This window comes from Euleptes europaea, chromosome 2 (genome assembly GCF_029931775.1).
Source record: "Euleptes europaea isolate rEulEur1 chromosome 2, rEulEur1.hap1, whole genome shotgun sequence".
Classification (NCBI taxonomy): domain Eukaryota; kingdom Metazoa; phylum Chordata; class Lepidosauria; order Squamata; family Sphaerodactylidae; genus Euleptes; species Euleptes europaea.
The window spans coordinates 126,177,640-126,200,031 of record NC_079313.1 but is presented as its reverse complement, the minus strand read 5'-3'; the positions used below and the strand labels follow the sequence as shown (position 1 = coordinate 126,200,031).

Sequence of the window (22,392 nt, the reverse complement as noted above, 5' to 3'; positions counted from 1 at the left end):
ACTAACTGATTAAAAGCAATGCAATAAAATACACATCTATAAAACAACTGAAAACAGGGCAGGAAGGAGGGATCACTGAAAGAACAGAACAAAAATGTCTTCACCCACTGGTGGAAGACCATAAGAGAAGGGGAGAGGTGAGTCTCTCTGGGGAGAGAGTTCCAGAGTTCTCAAACTGCAACTGAGAAAGCCCTCTCCCAGCCCCATGTGTACTTTCAGAAGGTGAGGGCACACCAAAACAGAGCCTCTGAAGATAACCTTAGCTGTGGTATAAGTTTGTAAGGGAACAGGCGGTCCTTCATGACAACGTGTACTAGGCATACTATGTTTACGGGGTGGTTTGCCATTGCCTTCCCAAGTCATCTACACTTTATCACCAGCAAGCTGGGTACTCATTTTACGTCGTGATGTGACATCACCCCATGGGTGAGTAATGACCCGGTGCTTGTACCTTTACCTTTTGGGTGCTCCTTCCGGTATTCTAGCCCCAAGCCATATAGAATTTAAAGATCAACACCAGCACCTTGAACTGTCCTTGGAAACAGCCTGGGAGCCAGTGCAGATGGGCCAAGACTGGAGTGATATGGTCCTTACAACCCACTCCAGTCAACATCCTGGCTGCTGCATTCTACACCAACTTAAGTTTCTGAACAATTTTCAAGGGCAGCCCCATGTAGAGTGCATTGCAGTAATCTAATCTAGATGTAACCAGGGCATAAACCACAGTGGCCAGATCTTTTCCGCCTAGGAAAAGGCCACAGCTGACTAACCAGTCAAAACTGGAAAAAGGCAATTCTGGCCACAACTACTGCCTGCTTTCAAGCAAGCAATAATGAGAACTACATATACGTGCATTTTCATATCACACAACAAAACATATTCATATGTGAAATGATAAATAAGCTTTGTACTCTCACTAAGGATTCCCAAAAGTCAGTGAAGTACAAGATGTCATGATGATTTTTCTAGGCACCATGGTAACCACCATGGGTCAAGCCCTATAATAGCCTGTTTCCCAAGTTTTTCAACTTTTGCCACAGTCTAGCTTCATTAATTGACAAGGATGGACCAAGAAGAAAAAGCCATTCAGCTGGGGGGCAGGATTGATTCTCATCAACTGGGATCTTTTGAGTCATTAACAACCTCGGAGCAAGCTTAGTTCCCACTACAACAGTATCCGTGGGTACGCACATTATTTTTGCCCATACATGGTTACTATTTATTCCCATGAGAAAAAGTAAAACTCCTCTTGGGGATACACTATTAAGAGGAGCACAAACCTTCCTCCCAACTCCTGTGACAGAGCTCCACACTGATCCTACAAGATGTATGTCCCAGAACAGACACAAGCCCTGCATTTCTCAGGGGTACTTGCCATTTATACGCCCCTCACATAGCACCATACTGACGACCATGTTCCTAGCACCTACAAAGAATCAGGAACAGTTAAAAGGACAACCCAGTTCCACCTCAGCAGATTTACCATTTAACAAGTCAACCAACACATTCACTTTCAGGTGGGCAGCTGTGTTAGTCCATACTAGCAGAACAAAATTTGAGTACTGACTCCAACTGGCCCTTCTGGGCAACACCCTTACCACTTTCTTTTTTTTAAATATAATTTTATTTTTTATACATTGGGGTTCAGAAAAAGAAAGCAGGGAGGAAAAATAGAAGGAAAATCAAATGGAAAAAAAAGAAAAATATATCTGTGTCCAAGCTTCAATGTAATAATACATACATCACCAACTCTGATCTCACCCTATTGGGTTCTAATACTAATTCTGCATTCTAATACTAATTGTTAATTTATAGTTCTTCTGAATTACATATTGAAAAATTGGGAGCACTTGATTAGTAATTGATAGTCAAGTGATAGCTATTACTTTACTATAAATACATACCCTTTTTTAATATCAATAAACTAGAGCTATAAACTTCAGATGTTTAAATACTAATTTAATATTCTACCTCTATACCCGCAGAAAAGCAGAAGCACTTGGAACACATGAATATTTATCATATAGTGGTTGCCATTTCAACTTACAATCATCTATTGGATTCCCTCCGACTTTCTGACCTGGATATAAGGGTAGCTGGATGTTCATCCTTATTTGTATCTGACCGAGTACTCTTTGACTCATGAAACAGTAAACAGTGTACACACAGTATTCCAGAACTAAAGTCCTCAAATTCATCATACACCTTTTTATATGGGTCTTAAGCACACGCAACTAAATGCTAGTGTGTGGACGATGTGAGTAATAGCATGTTTTATATTTGGTACTGTATGTTTCTAGAGCCCTGCACATATACAGAACAGTGATATAATATTATACCCATATTGCAGACAGATGGCCAAAGAAGGATGGGAGTTGGGGACTTCCTGGCTGACTGCTCACAACCTTAGCTACTATGATATGCCAGTTGTATTTCTACTGGGGGGGGGGGGGAATGCACGGCTCTTTCATAAAGATCTGCCACTAAAAATAGAACATTTAATTTTTTCACAGGTATTTTTTCTTCTTTACATTTTCTCCTAAAGAAGCTTTAAAAAAAGAATCTAGGGCAGGGGTGTCAAATGTAAGGCCTCTGAGAGCTCTTATCCAGCCCGCGAGCCAGCCACCTCCCCTCCCAGTCCCGATCTGGGTTGGCGAATCTGCTGTGGGCTCGCCAGCCAAGGTAACCACCTCCCCCCAGGCTCAAGGTGTCAATTATCAAACACTGTTAAATAAAATACTGTAGGAGTATTATGGTTTTAAGCATGTTTCTATTTTAAGTAAAAAATAATATCATCAACTGGCTTTGCCTGTGTCTTCTATAAAGTTTGTATCTATGGTACCTGGCATTAAATTTTATTATACGCATGTCCCTGCGAAGTGACATTTATGTCATATTTGTTAGGAGGGCCGGATGAGTTTGACACCCCTGATCTAGTGAGATTTTAAAAGTGTGACTCTAAAGAGTGTTGCAATTGGCACCTTTTAACCAAGTTTACTTCAGTGTTAACTATTAAACCTGCTAATTAGTTGGAAAATCCAATTCTTCACAGTTTGTTAGTATAATCAGGAACTTAAATTCCAGAAGGGCTAAATCTCATTACAGCGGGACAAAACACATTTTGAGTGAGAACAATGGGTTGTGCTCTATACATTCCACCCCGCTGATACAAGAGGCTCTTCCACTGACACCAAAGCATCCCACACTGGGAGAACACACCAGGTGTGCAGGCTCTGACAGAACAGAATGTATACATCCAACCCAATGGGTGTGCTAGGGCTTAAAGTCACCTTCGCTGAAATCTCAAGAGTGATTGCTTCCAAAGGTGAACTCCTGTATTACTCAAAACTCATTTCAGATAAAAGGCAACGAATAGAACAAATTCTTTAAGGAAACAATAATTCTGCGAAAAACAAAAGAAAAAGCTTCAAATTGTATGGATCTGAAGTGGTCCTTCTCATCTATGGGTACACAGTACATTTTTCTTCTAAAACAGGAGCAATATGACGCATTCACATAAATTTATTTGTATCCTGCTTTTCTTTCCCAGCTGGGATTTAAAGCAGCTTACAACATCGTTCTCCCCTCCTCCGTTCTCTCACAACAACAACCCTGCGAGGCAGGCCAGGGCTAGTGTTTATGACAGGCCCAAGGTCACCCAGCAAACTTCTACGCCTGGGACAACATGGGTTCAAATTGTCAACTGGTCATGAGTTGTCTTAAGCCAGTAATACATCTTTTGTGTCAGCCTACCTAATGAGGTTTGTGCAAGTATAAAATGGAGAAGAGTTGGTTTTTATAGGCCAACTTTCTCTACCACTTAAGGGAGAATCAAACCGGCTTACAATCACCTTCCCTTCCCCTCCCCACAACAGACACCCTGTGAGGCAGGTGGGGCTGAGAGAGTGTGACTAGCCCAAGGCCACTCCATGCTGGCTTCATGTGTAGGAGTGGGGAAACCAACCTGGATCATCAGATTAGCATCCGCCGCTCATGTGGAGGAGTGGGAAATCAAACTCGGTTTTCCGGATTAGAGTCCACCGCTCCAAACCACTACACCACGCTGGAATAGGAAAAGGAGAACCACATATACCATTCTGCATTCCTAAGAGGCCAGGCTGGATAAAGATGTACTAAGACAATCCTTCAGTGCATCTGACAACATCAGCCAGTGTGGTGTAGTGGTCAAGAGTAGTGGATTCTGATCTGGAGAACAGGGTTGGTTTCCCCACCTCTACACATGAAGCCAGCTGGGTGACCTTGGGCTAGTCACAGCTCTTTAGAGCTCTCAGCCTCACCTACCTCACAGGGTGTCTGTTGTGGGGAAGGGAAGGTGGTTTGATTATTTCTTAAGTGGTGGAGAAAGTCAGCTTATAAAAACCAACTCTTCTTCTTCATCACCAAATAGGACGTGTTATAAGTTACGCTGAGGCTACTACCATCTTGCAGCTTGCTTCCCAGTGTTATATGCACTGGGACACAAAAGAGGTAACTTCTTAGCCATGATGTGATTTATTTAGGTGTGGGAGGGGGAGGGAGCCAGACTGACCCAGAAGTGTCACTTAAGCACCCAAGAGCTGATGCTCACCCAGTGTTTTGTTTTTTAAACACTTGTTAATGTACATGATGCCCTGTCCCCTATCTGGCCCCATCACAAACTGCTTTTGCAATTCCCTGCACTTTCAGAAGTCTTTTGCTATGTAGCAGTTTCTCTTCAAGAAACCCAAGGCAAAGCCCTCTTGAATGCACAGAACAAGCTCAGCAGATTTTTTATGTGCTACAAAAAAAATGATTTGGGGTGCAATTATGGAAATTAAATAAGGAAGTTGCCTTTTGGGGGAGGGGAAGTATTTTGCCTCGAAATCCCAAACATTAAAGACGTTACTGAAGATTAGAATGCACATTGTGCCTCTCTAAGCTAAGAAATGTCAACTATAATGCTAATTTTAACAAATTGTTATTATCTTACATTTGACAGTATCCTACCACAGCTCAGCCAAGGGAGGTGCATTCCACTGGCAGAAATTACATCTCGCCAATGCAAGAGGCTTCTCCACTAGCAGAACACATCTTGTGCTGACAGAACATGATGCTCTTAGTTGAGTGGAGTGACAGTATCCAGTAAGCATGGCTTAAAAATTGATGGGGGGGAGAGATCTCATTTGTAGTCTGACTCTAATCACATTTTTGTCCAAAGAACCAAAACAGGAACTTCCAGTTATTTAAAGATGTAGCCAAGTTGTCACAAATTGTATTCATGTAACCTCATAAACCGAACTAACAAGATGGGCAAAAGTACGTTGAAGGCCTATCAAAAGTGTCGAAGAGTAGAACAGAATGGAACGAAAACCCTGTTAAAGTAATTTTCATCCATACTGCAGAAATCAAATAGGCATTAAACGCCCCTCAGTGGTGCAAAACACCATACTCTCAATAAAGCGCATGCTGTTTGCATTTTACCCTTTCACATGACAAAACGCTGAGAGCAGCACGAATCAAACGGTGCTACAGCAGAAGTTAATTGTCAGCCATATTGTAGGAGGAACTGCAGTAAGAACGTCCATCTTCATCTAGCATGACATGTGACGCTTTGAGACAATCAACTAATAACAGTCTCCCTCATGTACCGGTGAAGTCTAACTCCTATAAGCCAGGTAAAAAACAAAACCCCACCCCACCCCAAAAAGTCAATAAATCCTACTCAAGTGGGCATAGCCAATTTCTCTACAATTCATACGATTAACACAATACATTGAGAAATAAAATCAATAGAAACAAAAGCTTCAAATAGTGCAATATAAGAATATAAATGCACTTACTCTGCATTAAATCCGTTCACATGCAAGATCCGCATCTGCTTGACAATTGTGCTTTTACCAGATTCCCCAGCACCTAGAAAACGAAAATAAATCAGTTTCAGAAGGAAGTAGGGGAGATCCTAGGGGCACGTGAGCTGCTTCTATTCAAGAGGCAGAAACCAGGAACCTGAGTTATTCACCGCAAGATTGAAAACTGAAAGGGGGGAAAAAAGTAGTAATTGCCACTGGAAACTGCAGCCATAGCTAAAAATAAATGTCCAGCTGAAGTCATGTGTCAGAGGCAAAGCCAGGAATATTTAACTATCCATCCCCCCACCCCCCAGTATCTATATCAAAACAAGCAGAATGGGATACTGAGGCAGGGGCAAGGGGAGGAGAAAGGAAGGTCTCAACTGACCCAAATGATCAGTGTTTCAAAGGAGAGAGGCAAATTAAAGAGTCACTGCAGCTCATATTCAGCAGAAGCACTTGCCAGTCGTGTCTGTAAAACCTGCACACCTTTAATCGCACCACAGCCCCATTACACACATCAAAGCAGAGGGCATGCAGTGTCACTGCCATTTGAAAACAGAAAGCCCCTTCCCACCATAGAAGCCTCCTTCTGCTCTCTACCTCCGTGGGCCCTGGAAGCAGCACCTCCCCATCACCTCCACATGCTCTACAACCCCCACACGCATACCCTTCTCCACAGCATCGCAAGCCTGCATTTTGAAAACAACCTCTTGCTTACCCCATGAGAGGAAAAAAAAGTCTTTCATTCTCCCTCCTACAAGCCACCCTCTTTCCCATTCTCCCACTCAACACTACAAGAAAGTCCCTTTTCTCCCCGTCCAGGCGGCACGTCGCACCCACTCAGTCTGCATAGCGTAGGGCTCGAGCCACAAAATCCGACTGAGACATTCAAGCACTCCGACAGTCAATGATTTCCTCTATTTCTATACAAGAAGCTGACTTTTCTTCTTTTGCAGGAATGCAAACCCCTGCCTTGGTGATAGATATTGCCCTAGCATCTTCCGACGGCCTGTCTTCCTAAATAACGCAGAAAAAAGGGGGCCAGGCTTTCCCCAACACTCCCTAACGGCACAAGCCTCCATTTTGAGCCTCACATACAAAACTAAATATTAGCAGCTATATGTCAAAATACGTTTTCGCGATGGATGTCTCTCTTTTAGTCCCCTTCATTTGGACAGTTATCCAATATCTGTTCACTCAAAGCACTAGCACCATCAACCACTTCTGGAAGTCAACGTTTCGACACTACCGAAATGTAAAATCCTCACCCCCTAACATCCCCCACCAGTACTGGTGAAAAACAGGTTCAGCAGAATTTTTCCAGTGCAGACAAGCAATTGCATAAAGTATTTGCCAGTCATAGGGCAGTAATATGTAAATAACAATTTTAAAAATCCATCCCACTGAGCAATAAGAAAGCTGATCAAAAGCAACGGTATTCCCCTCAGAAAATGTAGTATGATATCCTATCTCAGGACAGAGGAAGCCTCAACAATCTACAGAAAAACAGTAGGCAAAGACTAATTTCAAACCCAACTCTGAAATTCCTAATGTTTTCTTCTCTTGTATTTCCATTCCGTCATATAAGTCCAAGGCACAAAGTATTTGTCACTGGTATATCAATGATTCTTTAAACCAACTGTGTATAGTCTTGTGAACAAGCATATTAGATAAAAGGTATTCCTTCTATTCCATTATTCCTAATGTGTTCACAACACTCTGCAGTATTATTAATTCTATGCACTTGTGCCTTTTATTACTGTAAAGCACCATAAAATTCAAAGAGAATTCATATTTCTTGCCATTAAACTGTGTGTCTTAGGGACTGCATATAACTATAGTTTTAAACAACCACATCTGGACCAGTAGTATTTACAGAAACAAAAAGGAAGCCATATTTTAATTATGAAGGGCCAGCATATTCTCTGAAAGTTTTTCTAATAACAAATATTTTAAAAATACATATATATGACTGTAAGCTTCTGCTCCACATATTTAAGTTGCTGTACTAATTTACATCTCAGTCTTAAACACAGTTGCATGGAAGTAATTCCAAGCTAATTTAAATGGAACGTTTCCAAGTATGCATACTTAAAATTGCAGCCTTTGTGATACTTTCACAGTGCTTCACTGGGCAAGTCATTTAAAGTCAGATGATGTCCCCCAAAACAGGCTTAAAAGGATTTTCTACTTAGTCCTTTACAACCCTTTAATGCAGGAAACGTTACTATATACTGGTGTTAATGCAAGGCCTATACCCTTCTCCCAATTAATTTAAACACTCTTGCCCCAGTATTCCCATAGCTCATCCTAAAGGCTTTGAGAGCTCATTTTCACCATTCCAACCAGTACCAAAAATATTATGTCAGGGAAAGCCTAGCCTCTCCTTTTTCTCCAAGGTTCTTAGTGAACTCATAACCAATATTCTAGCACCATTAGACGCTTCTCACATTTAATTTCAGAAAATAAAAAAACAAGTTTTTGTTATTATTTATTTGGCTAGCCTGGCATCTTCAGGTACACTTTTAAAAGGCACTGACTACATCTGCTGAAAATACACCAAACCAGGCCATCATTTGATATTAAAATCTATATGGGGCTAAATGCAGGGCAGTGCCTGGAAACGCTCGTTTCCCCCAAGCCCTATTTTGCCAACAGTAATGACCATAAAAATGCCATAAGAATGTAAAAATGCCATAAGAATGCAAAAATCTATCACAGAATTAAAAACAAGCCTTTCTTTCCACTTCCTTCAGAAGCCTCCTTTTCTTTCTTCCCGTTTCAACCCCCTTTCCCTCTAAGCCCCCCCCCCAGAAGTGCCCTCTCCTCAATATATCAAGAATATGCTCCATTATCCCCCCAAACATAGCAGTGCACCACAACCCCCCCACCCCACACACACTTTCTGCAATGACTGACGTGTTTGGTATTCCTTTGCCAAAGGGGAGCAAAAAAAGGAGGCTCTTCCGCATCTCCCACCCGTCAATCATACCCATTTCAGCCTCTACCAAACACCTGCAGGCAGCAAACACCTTTGCCGAACACCTCACTGCCTGCCCCCCTCCCCCATTCCTAACTAATACAGGCCCTGCAGATAATATTCCTTAAACGACAGCGACTTTCCCTTCAATTCATTCCCTCCCTTCTGATACGACTGACAGCCCCCCTCACCCCATAGCAGTGTCAGAATAACCTACCAAGAGGGGTAGCTTCTACAAACTCCTTTTACTAGTGGATTAATAGGGCGAGAAAGAAGGCAACATTTTATATGTGAACCAGGGTGCTTTTTTTAGGGGGGGGGTGCGCTAAAATGAAGCGGCCAAGCAGTTAGAGATTATGTGCAACCTGTAAAAAAAAAATCCCTGACAAACCACCCCACTATATTGGGGGGGGGGAGAGAAGGTGACAGTAATTTTAATACCCACAGAGAGGGGTTTTTTTTGCACCAAGCCATCTTTTTTTTACATGCAAACAACCCCACTATATTGGGGGGGGGAGAAGGTGACAGTAATTTTAATACCCACAGAGAGGGGGAAGGGTTTGCACCAAGCCATCTTTTTTTTTACATGCAAACCACCCCACTATATTGGGGGGGGGGAGAGAAGGTGACAGTAATTTTAATACCCACAGAGAGGGGTTGTGTGTGTTTTTTTTACCAAGCCATCTTTTTTTTCCCCATGCAAACAACCCCACTATATTGGGGTGGGGGAGAGGAGGTGACAGTAATTTTAATACCCACAGAGAGGGTTTTTGTTTTGTTTTTTTGCACCAAGCCATCTTTTTCTTTTACATGCAAAGGGGTTGTCAAAAAACACTCGGGGAGGGGGCAGACTTTTGATACAGAAAGGGAACAGCCCTATACTAACGGCCCTAGGCTTCACCCCCCTCCCCTCCCTGTGCAACTCGGCCCCTACAAGCCGCCCCACAAATATACACACAGTTGCAGCGAGGAAAGAGGGCCCGAGGCCTACCTTCCCCCACCCACCCCCAGGGCCTTTTTTCCCCCCGGTCCCCACCACAAACCCTCAGGAGACCCGCTTCCTCCCCCCACCCCCGACGCCCCCAACCCCCAAAGACCTTCTTCCCAATCCCCCCCCCAGCTTTCCCATCCCACCCCCGACGCCTGCCCCCATTTTCGAGGGAGAGACGGAAGACAGGGCCCCACCTCTCGTCGGGCCCAGGCCCCGTGATGACCGCCACCTACCCCACCCTGTCTGTCTGTCAGCCGTTACTCGGGCCTGGGGGGAGGGGAAGGGTCGAGGCAACGGGGGGGGGGGAGAGACGCGCACCAACCGTCCGTTTTTGCTATTAACGGTCAACAACCGTCCCTTCCTCCTCCTCCCCCCCCAACCCCGCCGCCCCTTACCCAGCAAGAGGAGCCGGTGCGTGGCCCTATAGACCTGCTTGTCCTTCTGCAGCTGCTTCTCGATTTTCTTGTTGGCCTCCCGCTGCGCCTTCTCCTCGTTGCGCTGATCCTCAGTCTTGCTGTTCCCCAAGCAGCCCATCTTGGGGGGCGGGTGGGGGGGCAGGGGGGAAAGGAGTTGGAGGAGGAGGGGGGGGGAAAGGCGGAAGCAATCGGGGCTTGTTGCAAAAAAATTAAAAAATAAAAAACACCCCCCCAAAAAAACAAAAACGGGGGGTGCCCCCCTCTCTCTGGGGTGTCTCTTCTTTGCTCTCTCCTTCCTTCCCTTGTTTTTTTTTAATATATTTTTACTCCCAGCTGCCGCTTCCTAAAGACATGGAGAGAGCTGAGCCCGGAGCCTACTACGGGTGGGGGTGGGGAAGGGGGGGGGAGAAGAGCGATGACTTCGCTCCTGCTCAACCCCGGGCCTCCACCTCCTCCTCCTCTCTCCACCAGATCTCCCTTCTCACAATGCAGATCCTCTCTCTTTTTTATATATATATAAAAAAAAGAAAACAGAAAGAAAAGGGGGGGGGAAACAAAAATCTCCGCAGGATCACGTTTTCTTTAAAAAAAAAAAAGTCGCCCTCTTCCTCTCTCTCTCTCCCCCCCCCCCGGCAGCGCCACAAAAAAACCCTGCAAAAAAAAAAATGTGTGTATTTTTATATCCACGCCACCTTCCAACGGCGGGAGGGGGGGGGGAAATAAAGAGACGGCTCTCCCTTATTATTATTTTTCCTCCCCCAATATTAAAAAAATAAAAAAAAGTATTCCTCTTTTCCGACCCAAAAGCAGAGAAACCTCCCCAAATCCCGGGCACGGAGGCTCCCGAAACGTCTCTTCCTTGCTTCTCGCCCCCCACCCCTTGCGACGCGCGCACCGCCTCTCCAAAAAAGGGTGAAGTGCCCAAAAGGGTCCAAGCAAAGCCGACCGCGGCCGGGAAAACGAGTCCCCCTCTTCCCTTCCCGGGCTCGGGTGGGTTTTCCTCCTGCTCCCGCGATCCGGCTCCTTCCTCCCCTAATGGTGGCTGTTCGGATCCGAGGCCCCCTTATTTATTATTATTATTTTTCGCCTCCCCCCCCCCTCGCTTCCTCCTCCTCCTCCGCTGGTGCCGCTTCGGCTTTTCCGCGTTCGGTTTCCCAGGGCGGGCTTGCAAATCTTCTCCGGCAAACACGGGGAGCAAAATGCGGGGGGGGGGGAGGATGGGAAGGTAAAAGGGAGGAGGGAAGAGACGGAACTGGGGGGGGGGGAGAGGAAGGAGGGCAGATCGGCTCGCCTCCCTCCCAAAACAGAAAATAAAACACCCCCTTCCAAAAATGAATCAACCCAAGCCCTCTCCTTGCAAGCGCCTTTCTTGCTTTCCCCCTTCCCCTCCCTTGTTTAGGGGGCTCCTTCTCTCTCTCGCATTGCAATAATTATTATTAATAATAATTTTTATTATTTTTATTTTTTTTGCAATATTGAGATCTGGAGAGATGGGGTGGGGCGAGCCGCTCACACTGAACCATGGGAGCGGAACCGTTCACATGATACCCAAACGTCAGGAGTCGAAGCGACGAGAGGCGCCCTCTTCAAACACCCGCAGGGAGAGGAAGCCCCGAGCGGGCGCGAGGCGGCGGCTCAACACGTTTGATTCCCCGCTCCTGCCTCCCCGCCACGCCCAGGACTGGGGTGCGTTGGGGGGGGGGGTTTTTGTTTTGTTTTTTTTCTTAATTGGCCCGAGCTGGGAACAGTATTTCACACACACACACCCGTCGGTTGAATTTGCGTGTTCCTTTCTGCACACAGACCTCGCGCGCATGGTGTGTGTGTTTTTTTGCAAGGGAAACTTGGGTGTGCGTAATGGTCCCATTTTTTATTTTATATAAAGGGGGATACAGAAAGGAAGAAAAAAAAGAAGGGAAGGGGGGGGTAAAGGCAAAACGTATTTCGTCCTCCGAGCCTCGGCATAGTCTCAACTGAACTGCCCCGGTTGTCTTATAGGCCATTTATTCATGGAAGGTTTTGCATTGGATTTGCCACTCTATAGATGCACATTTGCCCCATCTGAATTCTCAAAACTCTGCAGGGTGGCTTATTGTTGAGTTTTGAGAATATGGATGGGGGAAAAGTGCATCTAAAGCACTGGTTCCCAACCGGGGGTCCGCAAGAACTAAATTAAGGTCCGCAAAACAAAGTTATAAACCCATAATAAATTAATATTTTCAATTAAAAGTTCACTATTATAAAAATATATTCAAATATTATTCTAAGTTTAATGTTTAACTAACAGTTATGATTAAAGTTTATTTTCAAATTCTCGGAATTTTTATTTTGAACCTTGGGGTCCCTGCACCGAACAAAAAAGTCCTAGTGGTCCCTGGTCAAAAAAAGGTTGGGAACCACTGATCTAAAGAGTGGCAAATCCAATGCAAAACCTTCCATGAATAAATGGCCACAGAGTCCAATGAAGACAACTAGGAGGAGGTTAAAAAGAGCAACAGTTCTTTATTTAGCTAAGCACAGACCTGGGGGTGAAATAACCCACAAATAAGACGCAGAGTTACTCACCAGAGAAACAAAAGGAAAGTCAGTATCATTTATGCATTCGCATGGGGCAGGCCCATGGCTGCTGACAAGCAGATTGATACACGAAAGCACCAATGCACATTAGGTGTCTGCTTCACTCTAATTAGCATAACCTATAGATCTTGGCCGAAGGCCGTCTCTAAGCAAGCTCTAGGTCTTGTGATCTTAGTAACTAGAAACCACATACCTAAAGATGAAGGTAATTCAGAGCTCTCTACTGGTGAAAGGCCGTACCAAGCACAGAGAGCATGATTTGTTGGTTCATGGCTCCTGGATGCCAACTTCCCAAAGCTTCCATGTGTGTGCGTAAGAATATATAGTGTTCTAAACCAGCCGTTATATCTGGGCATTACACAACTTAAAAAGAATATGTTGCCATAATTTCTATCATTCGTCCTGAACATTAAAACAGTTTAGGATTAAACTATCATACGAGTTGGATTCATTAAGTTCTGCTAAGTGGTATTTTTTCTGTTAAAAGCACTGATGTATAATGTTGGAACAAAGTCTAATAATGGAACATATTTTGGAACCAAGTGTTGAAACATATCTTGAGATGTTTAACTATTGCTGTTTTTTTTTTTTTTGCTGTTGCTGTCATAAACTAAACCAAAAATAAAGAGTTAAAAAAACAGCTTAGGATTCACTGGGGGGGGGAAGAAAAATATTGTGCATTGTGCAGGGGGTTGGACTAAATGACCCTGGTGGCCCCTTCCAACTCTTATGGTTCTATTTCATCCCCTAAGCTTAAGAAAATCTAGTGCCATACGTAATTGTCCCGTTCTTGAGCATTATTTCGACTTGTGCAAAATGGGTTTTGTTTTTTTGTTTTTTTTAAAGAGAGAGAGCAAAGCAAATGTCAGATTGCCTTCATTTTAAAAAAAAAGACTTTAAGGGCTGGCTTTAAATATAAAAAGTGCGGGGAGAAGGGAGGTGAGCCAACCTTGTGACTCATTACGCCACAGTGGGGCAATTAAAGCAAATGAACGCAAAGTAATTTTTTAAAAAAGGAAAGGGAGGGAGAAAGTCCCCGGTGGGTCTCCTTGGGGACCGTGTGGCAGGCTGGCTGAGAAATGAAACGCCACTTGTAGGCTGAGCCAGGATGGAGAAACTGGTGGGGGAAAGAGACCTGTTGTTAGAGGCAGTTTCTAGGGAGGGAGAAAGAAGAAAGAGATGATTCCTGTCTTGGATCGTTTTGTTGTTTGTGTTGTTCCTTGATTCTCTAATCCTAGTCTTATTGCATTGTTCACAATGTGCAGTTGTAGGGCTTTCTATCCTATCACCCGCCTTGAGTATCAGGAGAAAGGTGGACTATATAAAGTTTTAAAAATAATAATATGTGACAGGTCTTTGGCAGGAGAGGGGAAAATCCTCCACAAGGAGCAACTGGTTTGCTGTAAACGTTTTTGCATGATATTTGTGTAGCACACGTGAACGCCACTCGTAGGCCCCTGAAAAGTCCCTGCAAGTAAAGACCAGCGCAGGGACCCCCACTGTGGTCCTCCCCCAGACCTTTTCTGGTGCCTGACAAATGTTTTTTACAAAGTGGGTGAGGCCAGGTGAGTCTTTCAACCAGCAAGGCTTCTGATTGATTTGCTGAATATTTGATTGGCTGGGCAAACTTTTAAAAACACTGCTTTGGCAGCAGTTGTTACCACCGCTCAACCTGCGGCAGCCATTTTGTGGCTGGCTCCGCCTCCCGAGGCAGCCATTTTGTGGCTGGCTCCACCTCCCGAGGTATCCATTTTGTGGCTGGGCCCACCATGCTATGTCAGGATTTTAAAAGCATCCACAGGCTCAAAAAGGTGGGGACTTCTGAATTAGCACATGGCTGGAGAGGGAATTTCAGCTTAGCCCTCTCCCTGGTGTGCTGGTTTTCGACTGATAGAAAGTTGTTTTTATACGAGGGGCATTTTATCCCCAAGGGAACCCATTATTTTCTAACACTAGTTAAATTGCTGCGGTTGGAGGCACTGTTATAACGAGAGCAAAACTGCCTTTCCACCCTTGACACTGGGTGGTACGGCCCTCGCAGACAGATGTCCTATAGGGCACTGCAACTGTGTCTCACAGGCTATGTGTTGCGTTCTCCACAGGGTTCACCATGTGTGAGCGCACATTTTATCTGCACACACTTGTACACGTGCACGTCATAATGACTAGCACATTTACTAGCCAAAAAATCTGGATATTTCCTCTACCACGCCCGTGAAATGTTTTTGCATGAGTCGGAAATCACAAGCCAGGTCTGAAAATCAACATTTGTGCCGACACATTAGTTTCATTCAGATTAGTTTTAGATTGTCCACCGTTGTCTGTCTCCAAATACTTGTACTTCTTGTTGATGAGATTCTGAGTGACAAGCGATCCAGTTTTGCAAACATGCAGAGGATGGGGAATTACCAGCTCCCATTGCTTTGGAAGAAAGCAAAAACTTGCCTCCTACCTGGGGGTTATTTTTAATTTTCTTAACCTTTCCAGAGTTGGTATTCTTTGTTTTGTTTTTTAATTTTTTGCTCAGTGTGCTAAAATTAGTTAAAATAATTGCGTTAAGGAATGAAAATCTGTAGCCAGGATAAAAATATTACTTCATCTTAAAAAAATAAATAAACGCAAGGGATCTTGACCTGTGTCAGCCAACGTGTTGCTTGAAACATTTACTGTAAGCAGCAGAGCAATTAAATGTTAAAATGTTTTTAAACTAACCAGGGTCAGAAGGAAAGATATGGCGCTTGTTACATCACCTTACTTTTAGCCATATCAGGGTACTTTAGGCCTTAGGATTTTTTTTTAAAAAACTGAACTGGATTAATTTTGTTGTCAAGTAGGCCGCAGTGTAAGGCCCATGCTTCTAGATGTGAGCAGGCAACTTTTTTGGCCCAAGTACCCTTCCCCAAAAAGCAAAGTCTACCCGTGAAGATGTTGGTGTGCCAGTAAACAAAACGGCAGGTGTGGGAGATGAGGAACGTTGTACTTGGCCAGACATGCTTGGCGCAATAGGGACCCAAAGCAGCTTACCACATTGTTTGCCTCCCCTCCATTTTACAATAACTCTGTGAGGTAGGTTAGGCCCAGGGTCACCCATGGCAGAGTGAAGATTTGAACCTGGGTCTCCCAGATCCTAGTTTAATATTCTGCTGGTACTTGCTACATCTTGCACAGAGGTAAGAATGAAGCTAAAATGCAAAGCATTGCAAAAAAAAAAAAAAGGTTTTGCCACATTCCATACTAAATCTAACCACAATAACTTAGTGAATGAGGTGACTAGTCTTTGAACATTCCTTTGCTCTCATGTGCAAGGGCTGTAGTTTCACTTTTTAAAAAAAAGTCCTTCCTAGTAACTGGATATAAACCATATAGAAAGTTCATGAATATTCCAGATACTCAGGTCACAGGGTCAAGGGACAGATGGTTCTGCTTTATCTGCAACTTCACAGATTTATCATTTCACCTATGCAGGAGAAAAAGATGACTAGTTTTATTCAGGTCACCCTTTCTACCCTTCTTGCCTTGACTGCTACAGGAGACTCTAGGGAACGAGGGCTTTCTATGATACCACTGAGGAGAAATGAAACAGTGGCTAGGTGTTTTGAAAGGCATAAGCCATTTTTGTAGGGTACCTGGAAGCCTGGGCTGGAAATGGTGAATACAAGTGGAGGACATGCAAGGACTTGTGGGGGGCATTGTATTTTCCCCTTTCCCACTATTTCCTCCTCCCTTTCCCTGAAAGCCCCCATAGACCCTCCCCTCACACTGCTTCCTTCTCTCCTTCCCACCCGCCAGCCACCCTACTTTTATCTGCCCACGTCTTCAACTTTCCCTCCTTCCCTTCCCATGGCAGCCTGTACCCAGGAAAGCGATGGCCTAGTTGTATCGTAGAGAACCTGTAAGGACTTGCAAAGGGTACCACATTTCCCCCTGTATCACCTTCCCCGCATTATTTCCTCTTTCTCTCCTCCTGGCAAACCCCATACCCTCAACATCCACCATTCCCATCCACCAACCTACCTTTTGTCCGCCCTCCATCTTCAGCTATATTTGTTATTTATTTACTTCTTTTGTACTCCATCTTCCTCCATAATGGGGACCCAACACAGCTGACATCATTCTCCTCTTTTATCCTCGCAACTACCCAGTGAGGTGGTTAGGCCGAGAAAGGGTGACTGGCCCAAGGTGACCCAGTGAGCTTCCACAGCTAAGTAGTGATTCAAACCAAAGTCTCCCAAAGCCCAGTCTGAAACTCTAACCAGTACACAACAGTGGCTTTTGTGAAGTGCCTGCTGTTGAACAGTAGCAAGCAGCTGGGCCTGGGTAAATCATGCAAGTCACATGGTAGCGAGTAGCCCGGTGGTTGCTGCAACTGGCCCTGATGAGCCTTCCCTCTAAAGACTCAAACAACCCTGGACAGGGCCCTGCCTTTTATTGACAGAAACCAAGGCTTGAAGTCTGGCAGTGCTGTTCTGGTTGCCTGGCAATGGCCACTGAGGGCATTAGTTTTTTAAAGCTACAGGTGTAACTTCTATGATTTGGGGAGGGGAGGTTAATCTCACAATTAAAAAAAAAAGATTTCAGATTTTCCCGAAACACCTGGGGTGTTTTTCAGTTGTGTGGAAAGATCTTTCTTGTCTGTTCAAGGCTCCAGTCTCTGGATTTAAGCATTCAAAGATTTGGCCATGGTAAGAATTAGATACATTGATGGTGTTAGGCACCCCCATCCCCAAATGAGACTAAGGGCACTTTCACACATCCTGAATAATGCACTTTCAATCCACGTTCAATGTACTTTAACGATTTTGCAAGTGGATTTTGCCTTTTCACACAGTCAAATGCAGCTGCAAAGTGCATTGAAAGTGGACTGAAAGCGCATTATTCAGGATGTATGAAAGCGCCCTAACTTTCCAAAACACATATTCAGTTTTCATTTCTTCTCAAAGGTATAAAAGAAATTTTGAGTACATTCTGGGCTATCATTCATGAACTATTAGCTATTGCCATCTGTTTGAAAGAATGTAAATGCTGCTGGGAAATAAAAGGGTAATTTTGTGAGCCACATTTACCATGGGGTAATATGATGTATAAGCTCACCTCAAGTACAGCTTAAATGTTGTTTTCCCCTACGTAGACAGACCTTGGTTTTGTAAGCTGTGTTTTGCAGGAAAGGAAACTTGGCAAAACAGATGTCAGAATATATACTGACAACTAATCCATTGTTTGAAAAGCGCTTACCTTTGCCCAGGACGGCATTTGAACACAGTGCTTAAGTGCCAGCTTTGAATTAATTTTGTGTTGAAATTCTCGTGACAGCGTGTGCACCTGTCCCAGGTGCAGAATAAAAATTCTGAATGTTCCCGTAATCCTCTGCTTGAGTCTCCTGGGGTTGAATAAGCACACAGTGCAGCTTCAGGTCGGGGGTGCTTTCTTTTTCATGACTAGACTCTCCCTGACCTGAAACAGAACTCTGAATTTGTACTATTGTACAAAAGATAAAATTAATTTTCTGTATGGTTTCTTAAAATTGTGTCCCATCTTTTTCCAACTAAAAGGTGCTCCCCAGCCCTTTTTAAAATGGCAGCATCACAGAAAATGTCTCCTTGGATGTCACCATGTTCCGAATTTTCCCACGCACAACGGAATCCCATTTGTTTGAATAACACAAGAGAGGCTCCCTAGCATGACTAGTAACACATTTCAGTTACAAGGTAGGTGGTTTGTGCAATGATTTTTGAGTCATGAGTACCAAACTCTCCGAGTTCCAAATTCTTCCTCTTGGATACATTAGGAGATAGATATATAAAGATATAAAGCAAGCAGCGTCTTTTACAATCATATAATTGTTAGGTATATCACACTAGTGTTATCAGTGCAAAAGAAATGAAAAGTGCCACCTCCCTTTTAAAAAGCAAAGGGATTTGTGCCTGGTGTCGTTACCGAGCACTCAAATCTATTTAATTGTTTATAATAATAGTCGTTCAATATGCAGATCCAGCAAACTACCCTGGGGTATGGGTGGTTCTTCAAAATAATCCTTTGTGGCCTGGAATACAGAAGGGATTCTCTCCCTTCCATCCCACACAGTGCTTCTGTTTATAGGGGGCTAAGGGGACTAGATAACAAGGATGTGTATCCCGGCCTGGCTGGGATCACGGGTGGCCCTACACAAACCTACATCTGAGAAATATATTTCCTCCATTTTAGGATTACTGAAATGGCACTGGGAACCTGGGCTATAGAAACTCAAAACTGATCTTTGTCCTGTTGACTAACCAAGGGACCATCTCCTGTACGTCCCCGTACACCAGCTACAGTCATCAGGGAGCCGTCTGTTGGCTGTTTCACCATTTAGGGTAGCCCATGTGGCATCAACCAGAGCCTGGGGGCTGTTTCCATCGTGGTTCTGGCTGTGTGAAATGGGTTCCCTGAAGAGATGAGGGACTGTCTGCAGCATGGATCAACACAAGATTCCAGTTGGGGGGGAAGGGGGCAAGGTACAAAGAAAGCCTAAGGATATTTTTTCTTGAACAATGGCTTGTACTTCTTTGGCATTATTATCATAGCATTGGCTTCAAATATTAAGACACTTACAATCCATAGTTTTCTGTCACCCTGTCCAATTACAACAGTTGCAATATCTTTTCCTATCGAATCTGTGAAATGCAGAAATTAAAAAACAAAACAAAATCAACCCTTTCCTTTGATTTGCTGTTAACAAAGAGAGTCTTTGTCATTAGAAGGGCAATTTGTCTCTTGCCACCTTCACACCAATGGTTATTAAAAACAAAACCATTTGTTGAAAAAATGAACACTAAAGGCATGTCTACATCTTCTCAGGAAGCAAGCAACGCCATGGCCAAGAGCTTTACAAGAGACATGGCTTGCTCGTAGGACTACTATACGCTCTGCAACAGATGTATAGCCCTTTGAATAGCTGAGAGGACAGAAAGGGAATACCAGATTAACTACTTGTCCAGAGCTCTCCCTTTCCTGCAAATCACCTGATAATGGCTCTTTCTGAATGTGTTAAAGATAAACATAAGTATAAACAAGTACATTGATCGTAAAAAGGGAGCTAGACCACACAAGTTTAAAACTGGGGACACTGCTCAAGTCAAACTGCCATACGGGGTCAGTCTTTCAGTCCACTGCAGATAACGGACATCTGAGGGGATTCTGCAGTCCTCAGGGATGGAATAAAATGGAACATCTCAAGGCTTTCTAAGGTCCAGAAAGCAGCACATGAAGAGGGTGCTGACTCTACTTTTGGATTAGAAAGCCTGATAGATATTGCAGAAGAAGGTCACAGATCACACCACCTAGTCATTGTGCCACCCCAGCAATTAGAAGAAGCATCAGACAGACAACTGCCTAAAAGTCTTGAAGATTTTGTAACTGACTTCTAGCTATAGAATCATAGAGCTGGAAGGGACCACCAGGGTCATCTACTCCAAACCCATGCACAATGCAGAAAATTCACAACTACCTCCCCCCCCACACACCTCCAGTGGCCCCTACTCCATGCCCAGAAGATGGCCAAGCTGCCCTCCCTCTCATCATCTGCCTAAGGTCATAGAATCAGCATTGCTGACAGATGGCCATCTAGCCTCTGCTTAAAAACCTCCAGGGAAGGAGAGCTTACCACCTCCCAAGGAAGCCTGTTCCACTGAGGAACTCCTCTGTTAGAAAATTCTTCCTAATGTCTAGACGGAAGCTCTGTTGATTTAATTTTAACTCGTTGGTTCTGGTCTAGTTAGTGATTCCTTTTTACTTTATTTTAACAAAGAGGGATGTGTTGTGTTTTCATATCTGTTTTGTAGGTTATTTCGTAGTTTTTAACTTCTTTTTATTATTATTTAATAATAGAAACAGAGCAGAAATAAAAAAAACACAGAATAAAAATACATTACAAATAGAAAAATGAAGAATAATAAGATACAAACATCAAATATACAGTAAATAACCTGAGTTTGCTGCGACATATACTTTTAACCTAAGATATTATTGTTGCTTTTGTACATTCATTTACTCTGATCTACCTTTGCATACCTTGACATCACTCCCTGTATATTTTTAGGTAGTTTTATATTCATAAAAAATAATACTGTGTATGTTCTATCTTTCTATGCTTAACTATAATCCTATATATTAATACATGCTAAATATTTTAACTTTTAACTAATTTATAAACTCTTATTCAAAATATTCATTGTTGAACTTTAGAGGTTTGTCCCATTCGAGAGTTTGTTCCTGGGCTCCTCTACACTGAAGGGAAAAAACTGGGTGGAAAAAGAGAAAGTAAGACGGTGGGGAAAGTAAGACAGGAGGTGAAGAGGACAGAAGAATAAAGCCTGATGTTAAGAATTCCCCTTGCCCATATTAAGCTACAAAACCAGTCTCGAACTAGGGTTAAAAGATGGAGAATGTTACACCTGCTTTAGGCCTAGTCAGTGGAAAGTGGTTCAAAGTCCCTCAGTGCAGGACTGGACCATTAAAGAATGGAAGCCCTTTTCCGTTGTTACGATTTTTGTGATCTAAAAGTGCAGAAGGGGAGATTACACTGAGCATAATCCTCTCAAAATGCACGGCCACTGTTTTGTGTGAATAGGGCAATGCAGACATTTTTCTCACTTTGGTACGCACAATTAGAAACCCAGATTTTTGAGGGTATACGTTTCACAAGTACCAAAGCTGGAAAATACACACGTTGTCTTATTCGCACAAAATGGTGACTGTACCTGTTGAGAGGTAGCTCGCTGTCCTGTTACTCGAGGTGGGAGCACCAAGCTCATAACAACCGAACAGGGCTTCCGAGCTCAGGAAATGGTCGTGAACAAATCTTATTAGGGGATAAGGAAGTCTTGACTGGTTTTCTCTTTTGCCACAGATCCGCTGCAGAGCTCTTCTGGAGAAGCGCAGTTGAGATGTGGGAGTGTCGGAATGTTCTTGTTTAGCCCCCATTAATTCCCATGGGCCTCGTTCAGTGCAGTCTGCCCTAAGCCTTTATTTTCCTCTTTGATCTAGAGGACAATTGTGCATTCAACGTTTTAGATTCCGTTACAAATCACTGCATTTATAAGCAGCAAAGAAGAAAGAAATTCGGGAAATTCCCCTAAGGTGGTTCTGGTTTCATACAATGTTTGCTTTTAAGTACCCATCTTTCAAACACTATTTTATTTTTATCTTTATGTAATGAGGCTATTTTTGGCCTTAAAATACATCTATCTGTTTGGGCAGCTGAATAACATGACTGTATCTTTGTGGACATTTGAGGGCTGTGGCAATGAAGACTACAGACTTTGACTCATGCTTAAGTGCTAAAAGGAGAGCCATGATAGCACATTACCATTCCTCCATTGCCCGAAGCCTTCTGATCACACAAGACACCCCACCTTGCTTTGCTGCTTTTTATTGGGTTTTGCTTTTATTGGTTTTGATTTGTTGGTTTCATTTATTTTTATTTATTTTTTGTTAGCTGCCATGGCAAGCAATCCTAAGCAGGTCTAATCAGAAGCAGGTCCCATTTTAGTTAGTGGGGCTTACACCCAGGAAATTATTCTTAGGATAGCAGCCTGAGGCTGCAATCCCGTGTGTGTTTTT

The 22,392-nt window shown here is 43.6% G+C and overlaps 1 protein-coding gene across 3 annotated transcripts in view; it reads right to left on the bottom strand.

Moving 5' to 3' along the window:
- Positions 1-22,392, bottom strand: part of GNAS (GNAS complex locus) — a 268,620-nt gene that overhangs the window by 164,567 nt on the left and 81,661 nt on the right. For 2 of the 3 annotated variants that reach the window (XM_056844517.1, XM_056844519.1), the window contains exons 1-2: positions 10,198-10,366; positions 5,820-5,892 (exon numbers count right to left, since the gene is read on the bottom strand). In XM_056844517.1, coding sequence (XP_056700495.1) covers positions 5,820-5,892; positions 10,198-10,336 — 212 coding nt within the window. In that variant the 5' untranslated portion in view covers positions 10,337-10,366. Of the gene's footprint in view, positions 1-5,819; positions 5,893-10,197; positions 10,367-22,392 lie in introns of those variants that run through there. The other variant, XM_056844516.1, reaches the window with a different exon arrangement.